The sequence below is a fragment of the Branchiostoma lanceolatum genome, chromosome 9 (genome assembly GCF_035083965.1).
Source record: "Branchiostoma lanceolatum isolate klBraLanc5 chromosome 9, klBraLanc5.hap2, whole genome shotgun sequence".
Lineage (NCBI taxonomy): Eukaryota > Metazoa > Chordata > Leptocardii > Amphioxiformes > Branchiostomatidae > Branchiostoma > Branchiostoma lanceolatum.
In genome coordinates, this window is record NC_089730.1 from 15,226,830 (window position 1) to 15,242,781 (window position 15,952).

The 15,952-nt window shown below is 38.0% G+C and overlaps 1 protein-coding gene across 9 annotated transcripts in view; it reads right to left on the minus strand.

Annotated features, from left to right (window-relative positions):
- LOC136442067 (myomegalin-like) overlaps positions 1 to 15,952 on the minus strand; it is a 58,341-nt gene that overhangs the window by 32,177 nt on the left and 10,212 nt on the right. For 5 of the 9 annotated variants that reach the window (XM_066438675.1, XM_066438674.1, XM_066438671.1 and 2 more), the window contains exons 2-8: positions 14,622 to 14,674; positions 13,211 to 13,278; positions 3,856 to 3,957; positions 3,274 to 3,350; positions 2,544 to 2,667; positions 1,954 to 2,120; positions 391 to 459 (exon numbers count right to left, since the gene is read on the minus strand). In XM_066438675.1, the coding sequence (XP_066294772.1) occupies positions 391 to 459; positions 1,954 to 2,120; positions 2,544 to 2,667; positions 3,274 to 3,350; positions 3,856 to 3,957; positions 13,211 to 13,278; positions 14,622 to 14,674 (660 nt within the window). Of the gene's footprint in view, positions 1 to 390; positions 460 to 1,324; positions 1,388 to 1,953; positions 2,121 to 2,543; positions 2,668 to 3,273; positions 3,351 to 3,855; positions 3,958 to 9,703; positions 9,921 to 10,366; positions 10,604 to 13,210; positions 13,279 to 14,621; positions 14,675 to 15,952 lie in introns of those variants that run through there. The other 4 variants (XM_066438673.1, XM_066438676.1, XM_066438679.1 and 1 more) reach the window with 4 other exon arrangements.

Below are 15,952 nucleotides of genomic sequence, written 5' to 3' on the forward strand. Positions count from 1 at the left end.
CCAAGTCCAACGCCCATTCTTGTACTATTACTACAAAACTTTGTGTTCAAACTGTACTGGAGATTTTCCAGGAAAAAACAAACACATTACACATACAGTTGATATGAAACAGCAGTCATTTCAATGCAAACATGCATCCATAAAATGGTAATGCATGGAGGACTGTTTCCAAAATGCTATTTTAGTCAATACAAATCACATGTAAATTTTCTTGTTAAGTTTTTCATTTAAATGGTCTTTTTTTCTGGAGCAGCCTACCTTACCAACCCTCTAGAATGTAGTTAGTTTGAAGGGTTGCCTACCCTTTCAACATGTTAATAATACCCGTGTGAGCGTGCCCACATCCACACACCAGTGACTAGACACTACTCGCCAGTGCGAGGGGCTCACCATAACAACGTTCGGGGATGTGTGTCGGCATTTTTCGGGGAAAAGCTTCTGTCTACACAGTTGCAAGAGCTGCCATGGCAACAAATAAATCAACAAACAAACAAACGAAAAAAGAAGAAAGGGAGAGAAGAGAGCAGACAGTAAACAACAGTGCATGGTGAAGAAATGCATTTTACGTATATCACGCCTACCACCTTCACCTGTATTGCCACCATAACATTGTAACACATGCTTTGTCTGCATCTGGCTACATTGGTACGATCACACTGACTTGATAATATGGATGTCAATTTCTATCTGTTTCCCCCAAAAAAGTTTGCGATCATGCTCTAAACCGTACAAAGAAGGTGCAAAATGAGCAAATCTATGCCCTCAGTTGCAAAACAATATTGGAAAACAGAATACTAAATGTCTTTTACTTATTATCCCAATTTATTCTGCCATTTGTATCAGTACAACTTGAAAAAATGATTTTGAACAATGAGGTAAGTCTTCCAAGAAGATGTCAAAGAACAAAAACATAAAATCTATTGTTTGGTATGGCATTTTTTGTTCTAAGCATTCTGTCATTTGTCCAACCTTCCTGACCACTTAGATTTCATTATGAACTTTTTCTTTTTTGCCCAACATTATTTCTTTTTGCACACTCGCATCAGTTTTAGGGTGCCCAGAGGATGTCATCCATATAACTGTATCATTATGGCCTTACCCTTATTCCCAAATCCCTCAAAGTACATATTTTACAATTTTACAATTTAAAGTTGTCCTGTAAAAGTCAACATGACCAGATGCAGACAACACATGCTTAGAAACCTTTACCTCCTTCCCAACATCTCCTTAGATGCATGCAAGGGAAAAGCCCTAAGATTTGAGGATTCAGCCCTGCAGAGATCATGCTTTGGTAAAGCTGATGTAACAATAGAGTAAAACTTACTCCCTGTTGACATGGTGGGAACATGAACAACAGTCTTCTGTGTCTGACTGAGCATGAGGTAAACTGAAAACACAACAGTCTTAGTACTCTTATGATTTTTCTAACGAATGTGTTTCGCTTATCAGTTTGTAAAATCTGAAATGAAATCTGAAGTACCTACCCTGGTAAAGATGTTTAACCTTAACAATACTACATTACAGTGAACAGCTTTTGCATTTTCAGACTTATTCATCCACCCATTTCTGAACCTAGCCACAAACATGATGCAAACCTCTTCTGCTTTTAATAACTCAGAAATGCAGTCCACAGAATTCCTTGAATAAAGTTAAGTTTCTTTACAACTTTTCCCTTGAAAAATGCTTTAAATAGTGCCAGGTTGTTGGAACTCTGTGATCATCTGTATTATCTTTTTTGGTACATGAATAACACTGTATAAGTCATACACAGTAGTACTGTATTCCAAAATTTTGTCAATTTCTTTTTAATGCTATATTCTTATTTCAAACCAACTGTCTTGAATTCATTTCTTTGTGGTTATCAAAGAAATCTGATGTCAAGTATTTCCTTAAAAATGGGGGTTTCTCTTCTTCCACAGCAGAAGGTCTGTGCTAGAGTCTTACTCGTCTCACCTATTCTTATCTTGGAGTGCTTCCTTAGACGAGTCCTGCAGGTTCTTCTTGTCCTGTTTGACCTTCTCAAGGTCGCGAAGCTTGTTCTGGAGTTCCTGGTTAGCCGCTTCAAGGTCACGGATCTTCCCTTCTGTTTCCTCATCAACTCTTTTCTGAAGAGAGTTCTCCTAAAAAGGAAAATAAAACACTCTTTGAAACATGCAAAATTAGTGTCTTGGCAAGCAAAAGTGTTAAGTCTCCCTCATTAACCCTTTATCTACTGACCTATCTTGTGACCAATAAAAACTTGAGTGCAAAGATGGTCCCACAGTAGGGAGAAGGTTAAAGGTCCACAGTACATGTACGTTGTACTGTCACATTGTGAGTTTTAAAAGCTCCCCAAACCCTGCAACTTCTTTCTTACTAGACAAGTCTTGTACATATATTTCCGATATCTACTCTTCATATTTCCCAAAATACGGTAAGGATACTGTGAAATTTGTCAGTCTGGCAGTGGGAGTTTACGCTCCAGTATTCTCAGGACAGCAACCCCACGTAGCAACTCACAAAAGAACTGCAGAACTGGTAAGTTAGTGAAAAAGCCCCCATACCTCCTGAGCTGAGGTGAGTCTGGACTCATACTGGTCGTGCAGCTGCTGCAGCTCCCTGCCATGGTCCTGCCGAACCTGCTGCACCGCTGCATCGTTCTGCGCTGCTAGGGTCTCTACTGCTTGTCTGTAATGGAACACAAATAAATGTACTCGCATGTACATTTTAAAACTTCTAAACTTCATTGTTAAGACAATTGGACCTGGATTTTCAAATGTCAACCTGTATGACCACCCTAATGTACGATGCTGTATTGCAGCATTGTTCTCTGATGCAAGAGTTTCTACAGCTTGTCTGTAACAGGAGGGAACAAAGTAACACGTACAATGTACATTTAGAGCTGTGAACCTTAAAATTTTGAGGTCCAGGTCCAGACCATTTACAGTTTGTTTTCCATTGTTAAACCTTACAAAAAAATTGTGTATTTGGCAGAAAGACAGATCAATCTCAAGTAGATGCATATGCATCAGTGGCATTTTTTCCTTGAAGTTTAATCTTTAAAAAGAAAAGCAGCACAGATGAAACTGGCAGATTAAGTTATATACAATGTCATGTACTGTACATGCATCAGCTACATTTGCTGTTTCTAAATAGGACTGACAACTTTTACATTAAAAAATCAAATACAGATGCAACAGTGGGATGCAGGACAACAAGTTCAACAGTTGACAGATATATCTTTGGATCAACTACCATATGAAAATGACCCTATCAGATAAAATGTTTACTTACGACGCTTTAACTAGAAGCTCCTGTTTGTCGTGTAGCTCTTTTTTCAAGCTCTCAACTTCAACCTTCAGCTCAATGTTCTGTAAGAAATTCAACACAGGAAAAATTCAATGCACAACAAGGAATAATCTGTAGAACTAAGCAATTTTCTATCATCCACTCTGTCATACAATGTAATGGTGGTAAAACAAAAAGGTTTCAACTAATTGCAAAAATATGCATGAGAACAAGGTTTGTAATTCTTTAAAATGTTAAGGCTCTTCGTGGCAAATGTGAAGATGTTGGTACATGTGCACCAAATCCGTGTGTGGTTTTTGACAGATCAGCCGAAGAGGCTCGTGGGTGTCACTCCACTGTCATGATAGGTATATCAAGTAAAGTGCATTTCCCACGGGCAAGGCGAGTATCTAACCCTGGACCTATTGGTTTTGAGCCTAACGCTCTACGTGTAACTGTTACGCCACAAGGATGCCATTGACAAGGCTTATACATGTGGGCTTTTTTTTTGCTTCTGTCAGTGTTGTGTTTACTCACAAACAAAGCACTTTACAGTTTACAAACAAAAAAGCAGACAAACAAACTCACAGTTTTCTCAATGTCCTCTTCTTCTCCGTGCTGCATGCGCTCTTCCATGAAATAGATCCGCAGCTTCAGGCTGAAGTTTTCTTTCTTCAGTTCCGCTATTTGCTGTAAACAGACAAACAATAACAAATCCTTTAAACATTAGCTCTAGACTGAATCTATGGTTCCAAATACCACCTGGAAGTTGGATTACCTGAAACATTGAAAGCAGCTGAGTGAAAGGTTTTACAATTACAATATATACTATTTCAAGTGTAAAACCTCTGCACGTAAAAGAACCCAACACATATCAAAAAGAGTAGTGGTGACCTGGTGTGCTTGGCCAAAAATTGCGAGCCATAGCAAAGCCCCACTGCACTACCACTAGCTACTTGAAAAAGCAACATATACTCAGATACATGCCAAAATACGTGTAGCAACCAACAACATGCAACCATATCCTAGTAATGAGTTGGAAAAGGTAGACTTCCATTCCAGACATACATTTGTACTCTATCCTATCCCTACCCTCACAATACATTTTACAAAACTGACAACAACAGCACCTTTCTCATATTTCTAAAAAAATCATTTAAAAAAAAGCCTAACAAAATACATTGTATAAAAGTTGAGAATCTTACAGAAGATCTAAACATACTTTTCTATGTACACGTACCTCCCTGGAAGACATCTTAGCAGTACCATACATGTAACTGCATTGCAGCATGTCTGGTATGGACGTACAAGCTGTGCACACAGGAAGGGACTGGGCATAGGGAGAGTTTCAATTTGCTAATTCAGCCTGAATGAAATTAATCCAGTCCCAGGCCTGTGGATCGATGGAATTGGACGGGACGGCTAAAAGCTGATGCAGAGGTCGTCGGATTGGGTGACCTCATTACTTTCACTTTCATGTATGATACTTACTACGAAAATTCTTGAAAAGTATTCTATAGTTATCACTGAAGTGACTTAAAGAAAATGATCACAGTAGACAGGTGGTCACAATAGATAGGATTTGTAGTGCTTGGGTCAGTGGGAAAAAATAATCTCAGGGACCACCAAAAAGTGGATACAATGACTAGGAGGTCCTTATCTTTTTAATAATAATCATGTTAAGTTGGTTACTAGTAGAATAGGTTTGATATATTCTATATAAATTTCCAATTCCAGATACTTGCAGACAGGCCTGTAGCCAGCTTTAGATTTTTTTCCATCCCAATCATTGTTTGGGAGCCCATCTTGTTAATTTTCGTCGTTAAATCTGTAATTTTAAGCTTACAATAATACATTTTCATCAGTTTTGTGTCATGAAGTTAAGATCTTTTGAACGGATGGAGTTTTTGTTTTGTTTCAGCGAGCAAATTTCTTTCACGGGACAGAGGGACGGGTCCTGTCTGTCCTAGTCTTTAGTTAGGCTTTACATAAAATCAAGTCATATCCAGATCTTGACAACAGCATTGCACAAATGTAAGTATCACAAAACTCAGTACATGGTCTTCTGAATCATTATCTAAAATTGTAATGGTTTCCCAGCCATGTTTAGCAGCTGGATTAAGTAACCCAAGTCTCCAGGGGAAGAACTAATTGAATTTTAGGGCACTTTTCAGGGCTAATCTTCAGTCCCAGAGCAAACAAACATAATCAAATAGTGAATCATCCCAGCAAATTGAATTTCTGTTCTGTGAAATGTTGGACCTGTTTTCCTCAGGGACCTTCCAGTGCTGTTACTGATGACTAGGCACAAGGTACTAATCCCCATGTAATTCTGCTAATAGCCTTACTTAATGGTGATTTCACACTTTACTCTATTTGATGATAAGACCTAATTTACACCACTCCTTTGCAATTTGGAAGAAAAAAGGACTGAGTGATTGTAGAATATAAATGTTATGTTCTTACATTAGTTATAATCAACAAAACAAACCACAGTTCAAATAGTGTCTGAATCTTACTTGGTCTGCACTTTATGTACATGTACCTACCTTATGAATGATTTCAATATTCAAAAAAAACTTCTAAAGTAGTCTGCAATTCATGAATTGTACTATGCAATTTGAATTCCGTAGCCTGCAGCACTGCAAGATTATTTTTTCATGAAGTTTCAAAAATGTTTGCAAATCGTGTGTTATTATATACTACTCAAAGTACACCATTGTCACAATGGATATTTTGTGCCTTGTAGTACAACATTTGAGAGTTATCCACTTATATTGTACCTTGCCTGAAAAAGGACAGTCCCAATATTACTGCTCACAAAAAGAGGTCCATGATTTATTGAAACTCAAGCAAAGAAAATATTGATCATGGAGGTAGAAACACACCTAGAACTATAACACCACAGTACCATATACATCACATATTGACGATATTGTGTAAGATACTCAAGCCTTGCATGTGTGAAAACTGATATTCAGATAAATAATACATCCATGGCTTGGTGCCAGGAAACATTATATAGCCTGTATGACCTTGGGTGATGTTGACAAATCGTGTTGCTGTCCCCTATATGGGATTACTACATCCCTCACTGCCACCTTGTCAGGCCATATATACAGTTATTGATTAGCAATATATAGAAGTGCACCCTGTGTGGTTCTCTTGGGCCTGCTTCTAGGAATAGGATAATACCTGGTGCCAGAAAAATGATACAACTTGTACCTAGTGCCAAAGCTTATCTTCAACAAAGTACTGTAGCTCAATACCTACTTGAATGAATGAATGAATGAATGAATGAATGAATGGTGTATTGACATTTAAAAGAACATTGCAGCCCCAGGCTGAATTGCGACTTTTCTTACAGACTACACGTCATTAAAAACTTCTAAAACTGTAAAAATAACATGATCACATCTTAAACAAGCATCAAAACATAGCCTTCTTGGCGAAGGCAATTAAGCGTTGCCAACTGGACGAACTGTAACATAAACGTTTTCCTTTTTCATTCAAAATGCAATGAATAATCTATAATTACATGCCGTCATTTAGTACTTTCACAAGGTACGGTATCGACGAGTCCCTGTACCTATTAGTTCTGCATTTCAAAGTTCTGAGTTTGTGAGAGTTCCTTGTAATATAGCTTCAATAGAAACTTGCAAGACAATAGTTACTCGAGCAACTGGATTAAATTTGGAAACGGTCAGACGTTTCAGACAGCATCGTCAGTGACTAAACGAAATTCTGGATTTACCAGTTTTTAAACCAAAATTCTTTATTCATATGTTGATGAAGTGAAGACAATTCTAAATATAAGATTGTTTCCATTCAACTTAAAAAAAAAGAATTTGATAACAAAGATGGGCAGAGAGAAAGTTCAGGAATATTTGATTATGTCCGGAGTGTCAACATACTGCAGAAAACCTCCAGACATTTTGAAACACTTTAATACTCAGGGTTCTTACAATAGCTACGAAATGGATAAGAATATCATTTGTATCAAGATACATAAATATCAAGTCATAAACATTCAATTCCAGGATGCATTCCAGATTACAGGATGGCTCTGCTATAAAGATAATATCATATTTCCCCTCATTAACAACACTTTCATATCACTATCTCCCATCTATTAACTCATTCCAGTGGCCCTTAGAGCTCTTACCAGATTTACAAATAAAATAGGCTATTAGCTATGATTATAAATACCAGGTATGTCTAAACAATATCAACACTGCATTGCAAGAAATGCCAACCAGTGACAAATACATGTCTAGATTTACATTGACTCTTTCCAGCTCTAGACTCTTCCATGGGGTTCCGCCTCACTAACCAAATAAATGGTCCATAAAAATCTGATTTCTCCACTGTCTCTATTCTATCAGTCTGTGCCTACTAGAAATGTCATGGTATACATGTAGTATGATGCATTGAGGACTTATCAATGTTACAAGCAACTAGCTTGAGTTGCAATTGTCTGGTCTTTAATCAAGAAGCACGAAATTTCAATGTGTTCCAGTTATGCTACTGGTAACGCATTTGTTTCTCCACTGTAGTCTGTATTCAACAGTTTCTGGAAGGCACAAGTAGAATACAAAGGCACTACTGTCACTGCAGGCAGAGAATTTCTCTGTGACCTTTCATAGGAACAACGACCAAGATGGCCATGGCCTTGGCAGGTCAATTCTTTTGGAAACAAACCGTTTCGGAGAAACTCTTGACGGGACGGTTTGGAGCGTTCACACTCCAAAAATCGAATCGGACATTCTGAACTGATTCGACGATTGAACCGTTTAGATTTTTTTTAGTACATTGTATTTTTAACACTGAGCACCACAAAATCTGTTGCAAAATAAACGCCATACTGTACATATATCAAATACAGATGCCACAACACAAATCCCATGGCCCAATAGTAGGTGCATCTCAGTCAACACCAGCATGTACAGAGACAACCCTATCCCAACATGTTCTACCCATGGTCAACTGTGTCAACACTGGTGACATAGTGCTAAACACTTCCACACCAGACTGTGTTAGGGCAGCTCTGTCAAAGATAACAACATTCATGTCCAGTCCCATAACTGGCATAAGATTGGAAGAATATTGGGTGTTGAAAATCTGTAATCATAACATTTTATATTTATTACAAAGTGACCGAATCAACGACCATAGTCTTTGTGACTGCAATGCCAATCTCTGTCGCAATTCTCCCCATGATTTTATTATAGGGCACCCCTACATACACACTGTATTCAGACCTTCCAAGTTCTTCGCTAAAGACAATTCAAAAAGAGTTAGCAAATAAAATCACCTTGTTCGGTTCACAGACAGATTATGGTATACCACAAAAATGCTGAGAGGCAATCATTCAGTGTGGCTGTCTGACAAGCCCAGTTATACATGTGGAGTCACATCTATCATTCTGTAACTGCAACCATCTCCTGATGGCCTTGAGTTGAGAGGGTCACATAGCTCAACTGGCCAGCTAAGACTAGGTAAGAGGTTTCCTTTCAAACTCAGTTTACAGACAATTTTAGTTCAATGACCATCTATAGATTGTTAAGGCAAGATATATATCTCTGTTCTATCAGTGACCTTTGCAAATAAATCAGCTGATTTTGAGAATCTATAGAGTATATCTGAAATGTATAGTCTGAATATTGTAATCTTATGACCAGTGTATCATTTCAGATCTGCCCTATATAATAATGACCATCTGTGCATTTTAGCCTGACATGTACACATCTGTTTATCCTTATCCTTTATCAATTTCCAGCCAATGACAAAACATAGCCCTTTTCAGGTCTGTGTATAGTAAATATTGCAACAGAATTTCGCCAACAGTCCATCCATTAAAATCATCACAATAAGAAATAACTCTCTTTTTCAGAATACAAGTTACAACTTGCATTGCAATGATTCAAGTTGATTTTGTAGGCCAAATTGAGCTGTGCCTTTGTAATATCAAGCTTCAAGTATCACATAGGCTATCTACCTTACGTGGACATATACATTTGCCATATAATCATTCTCATATTATATGATATTACACATACATTAAGGCAAAATATAGCAGCCTCCATCATTCAATATACATGTATACAGTTTTATACACTTAAAAGTTAGAGCAAAGGCCAAATGTATTATTATTGCCAAATGAAACACCAGTATAGGTCCTGCCATTTGAGAATTAAGTGACAAATATGCTTTAGTTCCGCATAAAAGCAGATTCACCTCTGAGGTTAGGAGACAATAAGCTGCTTCGAAAAATCTATAAAAGCGTCCATCATATACAAAACATCCGGGATATGAATGTTTTATGTCCTGCTATTGGTATATAAGCAACACAGCTGCATTTCCTGATACGCAGTACTTAATTGGTAAAAGACGGCCAATTAGAATGTTGGCATCAACTTAGTATCGATACACTAACCTCACAGATGGAACACAGAGTCTTCTGCTTCCTTGTTTTTGGACTTGCCATCTTGGAAGTTCAATTCAAAGGTCACAGACAGATGCAAATCTCTGTGAACGTCAGCTTTGCACGCTGTACTGTTGTTGTTTCCTACTTTTATATCCTCCCTTCTTCCCTGCAACGGAAACTGTAACTACTTGTAGAACAGCTGCTAAGGCGATCCACACTACTAATTATCCCCACACGCACTGTCTACAGTAACACTATCAAAACATATAGAAAGACAGTCAGGAATAGAAGGTACCATAGAAGGATATTCTTTATTGCAACAAGCAACTATATCTACCAGCAATGTGACTCTCATAATCAAAAATTCAAATTATACCCCATCTATTTATGCAATAAAGATATGACAATAATCAAAGATTTAAATAATCCCCCAAACATCTAACTAACATCTACTACACAGATCCTCAACCACTATATTATCTAATATGTATAGATAAATCAGACCTTTATAGTAATGGATAATATACAGATCAAAGGCAATAGTTTGTCACTTTCTATACCCACAACTGTTTCATATGATTGTTGTATGCAATGTTTTCCAATAAGAGTTTTACGGCTGTACTATTATGATGAAGAGATGCCCAATGGTGGGGAGGGGGGCAGATGACTTACCTTACAGGCACACACTGCTCCGTGGCAGGATGGCTGTATCGCCATGAAGATACACAGACATCCAAAGGGAGTGCAAAATCTCCTTCCACAAACAACTAACTATCTTAAACACTGTGGTAACACAATATACAGGGTGGTAAACTAACTATGACATCTCACACGTTTAGGACATGACACCGTCAAATCACAAGGGTAACATTGGTACTCTGTGTGGTGTCGACTCCAATATTGGGATATGGGAGCTCTCACATGCACAACCTCCAGATGGGGGAGATGGGTGCAAGCTGTGCAACCAAAACCACATTTGTATGCATAAAACAAAAGTTCTCTTTGAACAAAAAATTGCAAACAATCATATCTTTGCTATTTTTAAATGTATGACAAAAAACTTCATTGACAGATATTCATGTGAGACAATCTATAAATACCCTAACACCCTGCCTACCCCTGAAAAGTGGTCCGACCCTACATGGCCCTCTTGTTGCCAAATATAACCCTGTGCCACCACGTCACATATTTCTGCTTATGGACAGTGACGGTGGCAGGAGTAAACACGCAGGTACCAAATATGATGAGGAACGGACGCAAGACATCGTTGTGACCTTGCCGAACCATAAATGCAGCCATGATGACACGACCAATTCCCATACAGATAAAACCAATGATGGTCAAGCTGTAGACAACAGTTACATTAGCCCTCAATTCGTATGGTTACACTTTCACATCCTCTGAAGTTTACTGCTTGCTAACTTCATTTCAAAGTACGAGACTTTTAGAAACAGATGGAAGCTGTTAAGCCTTTAGGGACAGGAGTGTTTGTAGAAGTGTTTGATCATGTGTTCGACCTGGGGATGACCCGTTACCATTGGAGACTGTCTCTGTAATGCAGGATGTGCATCTGTATGCTATGGAGTGATTTGTTACAGTAACTGTATATGTGATATGAGCTGATGTATATTTGTATACCAGAATAGTTTAGATATGAACTGAATATTACAAATCAATTGCCTTAGTTTAAGACTGAGTTAGTTAGCTCTGGCATTTGATTTCAAACTTTCCTCAAGCAAAGAGGACCAAAACTACATGTAAAATGTACATGAAGATTGCATTCTTTATTGGAAATGAGTCATGTTTTCAACTTTTTGCATGTGATTTTTGAATAATGTATATGCAACATCATTCATCTGATTGTGCCAACTGTGGCCACTTGAAATTCCGGCTGGAATTGGTACACAGGGAGCTAGTGGATCACGACCACAACACAAACAGATGCTGTGTGGACACTGTGTCCTCACTATAGTGACAGGGCCACACTGTCAACAAATCAGTGGCATCACTCAGGTCTCTGTCCTTACAAATACTTATTTGATATCATTACAACTGTCAATCAGATCTATACGAAAGAAAATGCAATCTCCAACTCCGATATCATTGTTGATAGTGATAGTGATCAAGCTGGCATTTTTCCAGAAAAATCAAACAAACAGCACTGAGATGCAGTTTTTGCTTATTGGAAGGTCGGAAATTAAACAGGTGAAGTCTTGGTGGGGATCAGATAGAGTTTGGAACGGCTACCTTCATATACTAAGTATGTCTTTGTATGGCTGAACATTCTGTCTTACTCCCTCACTCCGAAGAACAGCATTTTCTCCTCTCATGATGAAGGCATAAAGTATTAGACTTCAAAAAAGGTTGAGAAAAAAATACATTTAGATTCTGAATGACTCCTGAAAGCACCGTATGCCTGCATCTAGTTCCAGCACATTTACTTACAGACACTGATTGCATGATTCAAACTTTTCTTGAACTTGACCCCTACATCAACAAGTGTACTTGGCCTATCACCATAGTCAATCCAAGCAGATTACACTGGTGAAAACCAGACAAACCTCTGACCTACAGATATGCAAATTCAACATCCTTTTAGAACACCATGGCTAGAGGTCAAAGTCAAGACTGGCCTTCTTTCTCCACAAGGCCTAATTGTGCTAACTCCAAGTTGACCTTGGCAGTGTGACAACATGTGTAGGTGGGGAAAGGTCTTCTAGAATCTTAGGCATGGAATACATGTGGGGGGAAAACTCTCCTGGCATGAAGAATACACAATCGTTCCTTTGTGTGGTCCTTCTTCTATTCATCTGTTCTTTAATGTAATGTAATGGTCTTGTGCATCTACAAGACAAGGTTAGCTTGAATCTTCTCACAGCTGGAAGACTACTTCGCCCACCTAATATCTGTATACCTGCATGTCATCAGCTAGCTGAAAGAATGGTTAAGGAATAAATGCCTACAAGATAACGGAACACAAGTCTTCCATACATAGTGATACTGTCAACTCCTATAAAATGCTGGAGAGGATTTTACTTGAGCTCATTCCTTTAACAGAATCGTAATATGATTTTTATCTAAAGAAATGTTTTGCAATTAAATGCAAATATTCTGGAGGAATTCTCATCATAAGAGTTATGGTAATGTTCAGGGAGAGTATTTTTGGCCCAACAAGGTCACACACAAGGGGGCCCAAACTTGACTTTGACCTTTGTCTTCCCAAGACCTACCGACATGACAAATATCATCACACTCCATCCAGTTGTTCATAAGTTATGATGACCACAAACATCCAGAAACACAAACAAGCCCACAAACAAGCAAGCAAACCCACAAACATATACATAGCCCAAAACAATACCTCCATTTTTCATGGAGGTAACAACGTGTATAGGCTATTATCAAAGGTAGAGTGCTACCGTTCTATGCACACTCATGCACTCAGTCCAAGGCCTTAGTCCCATTCTCCTTCACACATGTTAGAGATTAGGGCCTTTAACTTAGATACATGCCTACCTCTTCGTAGTCTTTCATTGTGCGGATTCGGACAGGTGACATGCGCCCGCTGCTCACGTTCCGCAACGCTGCAGGGTAAAACATCACGGAAAGGTCAACAACCTGATATTGTATCTACCAGTATCGCGTTTACAGTACAAGCCCTATTGAGTCGCGCTCTGAGAACGGATGTGATGATGTTTTATTAAAGATTGTCTGCATCTAAACGCTTCATGTCATTGGGACATACATACATGTATAATAAAACCTAAGCCGCTGATGGTACAAATTTGTCACACGTGTACGTGACTTGAATAGGAAGATGCAGAATTGGAGCAAAGTTATTCTATTACTTTAATGCCGGTGGATTAGAGCATGGAAGAGTGGATTAAGGACACTCCAACTGTGGATTTATGTTCTGAAGCAGTGAGATTAGTACAGGTAGCATCAGGGACTGGCCCTCAAGCAATTGGATTCGTTCTAGTGCACAGCAAAGGGACAGACTGAAATTCGGTTCCAGACCATCAAAAATTTATTCAACCAACTAATTTTAATCTTTTTCATATTAGAAATGCCAAATTTGTCTTTCAAAATGACGGGATGACTATCTAAAATTTTTGATGCAGGGTAAAACCCAAAACTTCTGGCTTTATATGTATCTTAGATTAAATACATTTATGTATATCAAATTGTATTACAGCTTTGCCATTCTTGACAACACTTTCAAAGTTTTAGTAATGTATGAAGGTGACATTGTTGCAAATTTGTCTCAAGTTATGCAATGCACGCTACCAAAATATATCCTACGTTTCCGACATTCGATTGCTTTTCACCAGGTTGGAAAATTGTCCTATTACACATGCATAGTTATCCCTGACCCTACATGTTAACTTCTGACACTGGAATGACAATATGCACCTGACACTCAGGGAGAAGAATATCGTAACTTAGCTGGGAAGAGAAGAAAGCAAAGAGGAAAACTAATCTGAATTGCATGCATAAGACAAAAACACAAAACTGAAACTGACATCTTTTCTAATTAAAATCTTAAATTTTCGGGGGAAATTTGCTTTGGTTTGACATTTTTCTTGTTAGCAGTATGTGTGTGTCATATAAAAACGCACTACCCTTTCTAAAATTTTACTTTCAAGTCCTAATTGAACAAAATTTGCAAAAAAGACACATTAGTCAATTACCAATTTTCAATTAATAGATTATTAATCAACCAAATCAGATCTAACCTCATGATAAGGATCATTTTGAGGTCAATTTCACATTACACAATCTTCAAAGTAGACAACAACACAAGGGTAGGTACTGTTTAGCTTTCTCTCATCTAAATCAGTGCACTTGAACCACTGATTCCTACACAAATGTTTTACCATTAAAACCAGTGTTTACATAAAAACAGATAGAAATGTTGGCTACTCACATTGCTGCTGACTGCCGTCCATGGTGGTGTCTGGCAGGCTGGTCAGGTTTGTGCTGTAACACAGATTACCACAACCATTAACACTCACAATCTCTCATCAACAGTCGGTAACTGCAGCATACGCACTGCAATTATGAACCCGTAATAGTGAGCAATATTCATGACGGTCTCGTTTTCCGGGTTTTAGGGCCGGGTTTGAGCGATGAAGTCTCAATTTCTGCAGGGAAGCAATCAGATAGATGTAATCATATCAAGTTTCCTAGGAAATACACATGTACAGGATGGAACCAAGGCCAACAATTCATCAAGCAAAACATGAACTGCAACAGGAAGCAATGGTGTAATGCTAGGTTAGTAACTGAACTTTTTGAATCACCACCTTGCAGGCATTTAGCCTGAATTGTGTTGGTGTTTACAAACTTCGTTATCAACAATATTTAAAAATGTTATCCAATTCTGAATACATACTTAAAATTCATATATAACAATTTTGCTTAAAATTACAAATAACAGACATTAACTATACAATAATTGCACGATGAGTTAAGCAGACGTCATACGAAAGTTGATGCATATGGGATATAGTGCGTTAATTGTGATTCAACATGGCAAGGGCCCTGGGGATTAGTACAACTTGGAGATATCCATCTGAAAAAAGAGCAAAGGACAGTTTGTTTATTCTTATGTCCTATATAAAAAAATCAACAGCACAACTACATTTGTGAGTGAGAGCAAAAGTACAATGTAGCAATACAAAAATTAAGACACAGCCGTATTACTGTATAATATGCAACCAACTTGAAAATCCTGGAAAAAAGATGCACCTAATACTGTGAAAGTTATAAAAATCGCAAAAGCCTCTGGACTTGCAAGTGACTGTCTATTGCACCATAGTTTTGTAAACACAGACCAATGGATCAACTTGCATCAGTCAAAACAAAGGGAACACGGAATGAAGTCAACAGATGTAGCGAATCTCACGTTGCCCTCAAGGCAGATTTTATCACTAGGTTACAACACAATATTGCCTTGCCCAATAAGGCTGGGATTGGTTAAAACTCCAGTAAAAAAAGGATGACACATTTTTATGACTAATTCTGACCAAACCTAACATTTTTCTCCTTCAGGAAAATTAGAACGTGAATCACATACCATGACCAAAGGCAAGAAACACATTAAGGTACTTGAATTTCAAACTACTCGTAATTAAACCACCATAATAAAAAAAATAACAAAAGGGTTTTCGACACGCTTTCCATCAAAATGACAACATGAAAAGAAAATGTAAATTTTTAGAAATAAAATCCTTGTGGATTATATGGATATGCACA